Genomic DNA, 7,414 nt, shown 5'->3' with positions numbered 1-7,414 from the left:
TTAATTCTACCCAGGTGTCCTGGCCGTAGTGAGAGCCAGACGGAAGGAGAATCCAACCCCGTTAAGACCTGTGACTGCACTCGGTTGTGTTCTGCTTCGCAGAATCAGCTTGTGCAGTAGCAGCCGCACAGAGGATCTTTTTACCAACTATTGAAGTAACTCCTGTGCCATTAAATCTGCCTTTTAAAAAAAGGTGTAGAACTCCGTGGTTTCCAGTGTACTTACAGAGTTTGCCACCATCATCACTATCTAATTCCGGAACATTTTCATCACCCCAGGAAAAAAACCCCAAATCCATTAGCATTCACTCCCCAGCCCCTAGTACAGGGACTACCCTAGTTTCATTTTGTATAAAATGGAGTCATAACATCATGTGGCCTTGTGTAAGCTGTTCATTTAGTATGTTTTCAAGGTTTATCCCTGTCATAGTATGGATCAGTACTTCATTTTTATTGTCAAGTAATCTACTGTGTAGCTAGCAATGCCCTGTGTTTGTTTACCCATCCATCAGTTGATGGTCATTTGGGGGTTTTTCCATTTGAATAATGCTATGAACGTTCATGCATAAATTTTTGTATGGACATATTTACAATTTTTTTAGATCTATACCAGGAATGGGTCACATGGTAAGTGTTAATCTTTTGAAAACCTGCCAAACTTTTCCAAAAAGACTGCACCATTTTATAGTCCTACCAGCAGTGTATGAGATTTCAATTTTTCCACTTGAACTGCCAACGTCTGTTAGTACCTGTCATCCGAGTGGGTAATGAAGTGGTTTTTATTTGCATTTGCCCAGTGTCTCATGATGTTGGCCACCTTTTCATGTGCTTACTGGCTATTTGTATATCTTTGGAGAAATGTATTCAAATCCTTTGCCACCCCATACTTTATTCAGATTTTCTTATTTTTTATCTTTTTCTGTTCCAGGATATCCTATTATACTTAGTCATACCTGCAAAGGCTCCTCTTTGCTGTGACAGTCCTCAGACTTGTTTGGTTTTGATGACCTACACAATTTTGAGGAATACTGGTCAGCTATTTTGCAGAATGTCCCTTGGTTATATGTATAAAGTTTCCCACAGTATTAGTTACAGAAATGAATCAGTATATTGTTGAAAAACCTGTCTCCTCTGATCATAACACTTCTGACAGTGCCTGGAGTTAGTGCAGACTCCGCAGGTTAAGGGCTCAGTCCCACAAGACTGCCCCAACTTCAGGTGTCAATCACAAGTCCCAGGTTGTCACCTACACTTCTAACCAACTGCTCATCAGCAGTACCCACAACCCCCTCCTCAGGTTCGATAACTTGCTAGAATGGCTCACAGAACTCAGGAAAACACTACTTACTAGATTGCCAGTTTATCGTAAAGGATGCAACTCAGGAACACCCAAAGGGAGGAGATGCATAGAGCAAGGGATGTGGAGTTTCCATCCCTCTGAGCACATCCCTCTCCCAGCACCTTGATGTGTTCACCAATCTGAAGCTCTTCTGGACCCTGTCCTTTAGGGTTTCTGGGGAGGTTCCATTACATAGGCACAACTGATTAAATTCATCGGCCATTTGTGGGTTTTTGGGTTTTTTTGTCTCATTAAACTTTCATTTTTAATGGGTCTCAAAATTCAGTGACAGATTTTGGTCAAGTTTCCATTAAAAAGTACTGATTTTAAAAACTAATAACCTAAAACTGCCACACACACACACACACACACACACACACACACACACACACTGATTTTAAAAACTAATAACCTAAAACTGCCACACACACACACACACACACACACACACACACACACACCCAAATGGTTCCCAAAACATTGTCCCTGGTTCTACAATGCATTGTTAGCATTAACCAGTCTTTTACTGTTAAACCTAAATGGTGTCATCAAAGCAGTGGACAAGAAGGCAGCTGGAGGGGCGCCTGGGTGGCTCAGTTGGTTAAGCGACTGCCTTCGGCTCAGGTCATGATCCTGGAGTCCCGGGATCGAGTCCCACATCGGGCTCCCTGCTCGGCGGGGAGTCTGCTTCTCCCTCTGACTCTCCCCCCTCTCATGCTCTCTCTCTCTCTCATTCTCTCTCTGTCAAATAAATAAATAAAATCTTTAAAAAAAAAAAAAAAGGCAGCTGGAGCTGACAAGGTCGCCAACTATGCCCAGAAAGCTCAAAAGGCTAAATGAGTATTATCCCCCATACCTGCCACCCCAGTCTTAATCAGCGGTGGATGAATGGTTTTAGAACTGTTTGTGTCCTTGACCGTTTGTGATTGAACTTAATCTCAGCCTCTCTTACCTCCTGGAGGTCAGGACGGTGAGGCTGGAAGTTCCAACCCTCTAATCACACGGTTGGTTCCTCTGGTAACCAGATTCCATACTTTGAGACTCATCTCATTTGCATAAAATCAGGTATGGTTGAAAGGGTCTTGTTATGAATAAAAAAGACACACCTCCCACCCCTATCAGGAAATTCCAAGGTTTTAAGAGCTCTGTGCTGGGAACCAGGAATAAAGAGCAAATGTGTATTTCTTACTCTATCATAATATCACAGTGTCATGTCCTGAAACATCGCAACACACTGCTGCATGTCAAAACTCTGTCAAGGCACATGTATAAAACTTGTTTCTAACAGGCCTACTTGCACGAGTCTAGTGTTATTTCAGGGAAACACTGAGAAAGCTTGCTCCCACCATCTGCCTACCATTTGCTTAGGTGTGGAATTCCACGATGATACATGTATGGCGATAGTAGAATTGTAAACCCATACCCACATGAGAAACAAGTTTATCAACTAGTGTACAGTGCTAAGAATAGTTTCTTTTTTTAAGATTTCATTTATTAGAATGAGAGAGAGCACATGAGAGGGGGGAGGGTCAGAGGGAGAAGCAGACTCCCTGCCAAGCAGGGAGCCCGATGCGGGACTCGATCCTCAGACTCCAGGATCATGACCTGAGCCGAAGGCAGTCGCTTAACCAACTGAGCCACCCAGGCGCCCAAGAATAGTTTCTTTTTCTTTTTTTTTTTTTAAGGAAATCTTTATTATTTCCATAATTTAGGATAAAGCAAACACTTCTTTGAGTCCATTATTTTAGGTGATAATGATTTCCACGAGTATCGGAGCTAAGCATCTGAGTAATTGCCTACATGCTTGTGGGAAGTTTCTGTAGCCTTTTCTTGGCAGGAATTCCAGTTTTTCTGAATTCTTCCCTTTCCTTCAGGTATTCCATTTTGCATTCTTCATAAAAGGCTGGATCATTATAATGAGCAGTTAGACATTCTTTCAACGCAGAATTTTCTTTCCGGCATTTTACTACCATAAGGATTCCAGAGTCCTTGCAACATTTGGTAAAATCTTGAACTCATTCAGAACATCTCTCTCGGGCTTTTTCTCTCATTATTTTAGGAATCAAAACATCCTTTCCGACGTGTCTGAGATGCTGCCCTGCGGGGTCGAGCGCCATCTTGGCGGGCGGAGGAAAGCAGCTCCCGGCCGCTCCCGGACGGGGTGGGGCAAGAATAGTTTCTTTTAATTTTACAGATGTCATTTCCAAAGTGACAGGTTAGTAACCTCATCCCCTTCAGGGAGATTGTTAATATGTTGTAATATTATAATGTTAGATTATGTTGTTTGTTCTGCATTTCATCCTAGGAACCACCCCCACCACTTCTAAATGATGTTTTTAAATCTGCATACATTGAAGGTCACTGTGCTATGAAGTTCAATGTTTTGACAAATGCATTGTGTCATGTATCTACTGTTACAGTGTCATATGGAACAGTTTCACCGCACTAAAAAAGTCCTATTCAACCTCCCTCTCCCCATCCTGAACCCATGGCAACCTCTTCTTACTGTTTCCCACTTTCCCAGAATTTCATATAATGAGAGTGGTATAGTTAGTATGTAGCCTTTTCAGACTGGTTTTCACTTAGCAATATGCATTTAAGATTCATCTATATCTTTTTGTGGCTTGATAACTCATTTCTTGTCGTCGCTGAGTAAGATTCTATTGTATGGATGTACCACAGTTTATCTTTTTTTTTTTAAGATTTTATTTATTTGAGAGAGAGAACAAGTGGAGGGGAGAGGCAGAGGGCAAGGAACAACATGGGGTGCAAAACAAAACAAAACATGCGGCGCGATCCCAGGACCCTGAAATCATGACCCGAGGTGAAGGCAGGCGCTTAACTGACTGAGCCACCCAGGTGCCCCCACAGTTTATCTTTTATCAAGATTTTTGATTTGTAAGATTTTTTTTGCCATTTCATGTGTTGTCTTCCCTTTCTTGATAGTGTCCTTTGAAGCACAAAGATTCTTAATTTTTAAGTCCAATTTATCTATTTTTTTCTTTTGTTACTTGTGCTTTTGGTGTCATATAAAGAATTTTAACTAAAATGTATAACACTGGGGATGGAACCTTCAGTGTTTATTTTGGTACAGTAGCTGCTTTTTTTGCATATAATAATCATCTGGTTCTGGGGAGTAAGAAGGACATTGTAGATCCTACCTGATAACTGATATTTTACCTGGGAAGCCCACACGAAGTTACTGTTAACAATTGTTTCAATTAGGTCTTATGTATTTTGCTGGAAGTACTAATTATACTGACTCATTTTCTTGCCTCTCTTTGCCAACCCATTTACTTATGCCACACAGAGTAAGTTAGATCCAGAAACCTAGACTTCCTTTTTTGGCTTGCTACTTTGCAAGTCTTATGTTCTTTCAGTTTCAAGTAAACACATTTTATATTAATATAAATACTGGAGTTTGATTACAAAGAGATGCATGTGATCCTAATAATTACTCCAAAAGTCTTGTGATTAATTCATCCCCCGTTGCAAGGGATTTGATAAGATTCTGAAACCCACATAGTCTGGTGCAGACTTCTAGAGAATGTTGTTAGTATAATTCCTGTTTGTTTTTAATTTCTGAAAGTTCAGTTAAATCTCTGGTCAAAGTGAACCAATTGCCAGGACCACCATAAGTCAGGCTAAAGTAAAGGACCTGAGGAAGGTCTTTAGCAGTGGTAGGTTGAAGACCTTCACTAGTGATGCATTTTACTCATCTATGTGTGAACAGCTAATCCCCTCTTGTGATCTACAAATTATTTTCTGTTAGGAAGGCAGCACATGATCATTAAAAAATGAGATTTGAAAAAAATGAATAATCCACTTCTCAAATCCCCTACTAATGAGACTATCAATACAAATAGATTGGTCTTTATGCTTTAAGAATTTCTTTTAATGCATACAGAACAAAACTTCCCATCTTTAGTCCTCTTCCCAGATGCACTTTTTTTTTTTTAATTTTATTTATTTATGTGACAGAGAGACAGCGAGAGAGTGAACACAAGCGGCGGGGGGAGGTGGGGGGTGGCAGAGGGAGAAGCCCGCTTCCCGCTGAGCAGGGAGCCTGATGTGGGGCTCGATCCCAGGACCCTGGGATCATGACCCAAGCCGAAGGCAGATGCCTAACGACTGAGCTACCCAGGCGCCCCTTCCCAGATGCATTTTTACCATTTTCTCATGTGTGTGTATGTGAAAATGGGATAAAATTTATTTAACTTTTCTTTGGTCTTTTTATTCCTTCGCCATATTTGCATACTGATACATAATGATCTAAGTCTTCTTTTCAAAGACCTCACAGTTCTGATGTTTGGATGAACCACCACCCAATCTTCTACTGGTAATGTTGACCTTTAAAAAAGCCAGTTATTTTACCAACAAATTAAGTTTATTTGGGAAATAGCAGAAGAATTGCAATTCGGGACACACAAGCTATGGCAAACCATAGGCAAGTCTGGAGAAAAAAGATTTTATAGAGAAAAATGAGGAAGCTAAGAGGGGTTGCTTTGAAAGAAAATCTATTGGAGGAAAGCAAGAGTTCAGGGTGGTGGTAATTTCTCATTGGCTGGGTTGGGGCAGTTTCTCACTAGCTGGGCTGTTGCTGGGCAATGAGAAAATCTTCCACCTTCTTGCTGGGGTAGTAAAGTGAACTTCGTGCTGAGGAATGTGAAGTAAGCTGTGACAGGAGTTTGTGTGTGAGAGCTCCCCCTTCAGGGTTTCCTGACTCTATTCTTTTTTTTTTTTTTTTAGTTTATTTACTTATTTTTAAGTAATCTCTATACCCAATCCCAAGATCAAGAGTCACTCACTCTTTCGACTGAGCAAGCCAGGCGTCCTTCCCAGACTCCATTCTAAATGAGGTTTCCTGTCATTAATTTTCACAATAGATACTTAGATGGCTTCCAATTCTTTCTTTTTTTTTTTAAGATTTTATTTATTTATTTGACAGAGAGAGAGAGCGAGAGCAGGAAACAAGCAGGGGGAGTGGGAGAGGGAGAAACAGGCTTCCCTCCTAGCAGAGAGCCCGATGCGGGTCTCGATCCCAGGACCCTGGGATCATGACCTGAGCCGAAGGCAGACGCTTAACGACTGAGCCACCCAGGTGCCCCCTTCCAATTATTTCTTATTACAGACAATCATGTGGATAATAACTTCATAAATATGTCTTTGTGCATTTGTACACAAAGCACAGATTACAAAGTTAAGCTTCTAATGCACAGAACACTGGCACATAGTAGAACATAAATAAATATTTATTGAATGGAAGGAGTGCCTCTTGATCTTTGAGCCTAATCTAAAATCTGGAAAATAGGAAATAATGACCTAAATCTCTGAAAAAGGACTCTAGAAACATAATATATCCCTGTTAGAATTGGAGGTTGGGCCAAAATGAGTTTCTCAACTCCTTCAGTACCAAAAATCTCATGCTGAAATATTTTACTTGCCAAATAAGTTTATGATTACTTATTTTTTACTTTATTAAGGCACAATATTCAGTCCTGAAAGCTATGATGTAACTCACTGTAGAACCAAAATCCATAAAATGGGGAGCTATATTTAAAGTATACTTTAGAAGACACAAGAGTCAGTCAGGAGAATGCCTAGGAATGCCACTTCCTGAGACACCATAGGTATTCTTTCAGTGAAACACCCCCCATCCAAGGCTTATGTACTAATCCTGGTATCACTGGGAATTGGGCTTCCCTCACGGACAATTGATTTAAGCTAGACTCAAGTCTCCAAGGTTTTGGCCTTGCTTAGGCATCTAAAGGTGGATTGAGGGTTGAGCTATTTCTTTGAAGGCATAGTTGATACCTTGCCCCCGGTGCTCTCAATGACCAGGCTCTTCAAACAAGCCTGTCAATATGGGTATCAGTGGCACGACAGACATGCGACACTTCATCCCATTCTCTTTCTCATCACATTGGTCCAGGGATGTCTGTCTTTCTTTCTTTTTTTCTTTCTTTCTTTCTTCTTTCTTTCTTTTCTTTCTTTCTTTCTTTCTCTTTCTTTCTTTCTTCTTTCTTTTCTTTCTTTCTTTCTTTCTTTCTTTCTTTCTTTCTTTCTTTCTTTCTTT

At 40.6% G+C, this 7,414-nt stretch overlaps 1 protein-coding gene across 1 annotated transcript; it reads right to left on the bottom strand.

Annotated features, from left to right (window-relative positions):
• Window positions 1-3,134: 3,134 nt before the first annotated feature.
• LOC110594295 (COX assembly mitochondrial protein homolog) lies at window positions 3,135-3,455 on the bottom strand. The gene is made up of 2 exons (XM_044922134.1): window positions 3,439-3,455; window positions 3,135-3,348 (listed from the first exon to the last, which is right to left on the bottom strand). Exons 1-2 carry the CDS (start codon window positions 3,453-3,455, stop codon window positions 3,135-3,137), a joined length of 231 nt encoding a protein of 76 aa, XP_044778069.1.
• Window positions 3,456-7,414: the final 3,959 nt, after the last annotated feature.

Source organism: Neomonachus schauinslandi, chromosome 16 (genome assembly GCF_002201575.2).
Source record: "Neomonachus schauinslandi chromosome 16, ASM220157v2, whole genome shotgun sequence".
NCBI classification, from domain to species: domain Eukaryota; kingdom Metazoa; phylum Chordata; class Mammalia; order Carnivora; family Phocidae; genus Neomonachus; species Neomonachus schauinslandi.
The sequence above is the reverse complement of the archived record's forward strand: the minus strand, read 5'-3'. Positions and strand labels throughout refer to the sequence as shown.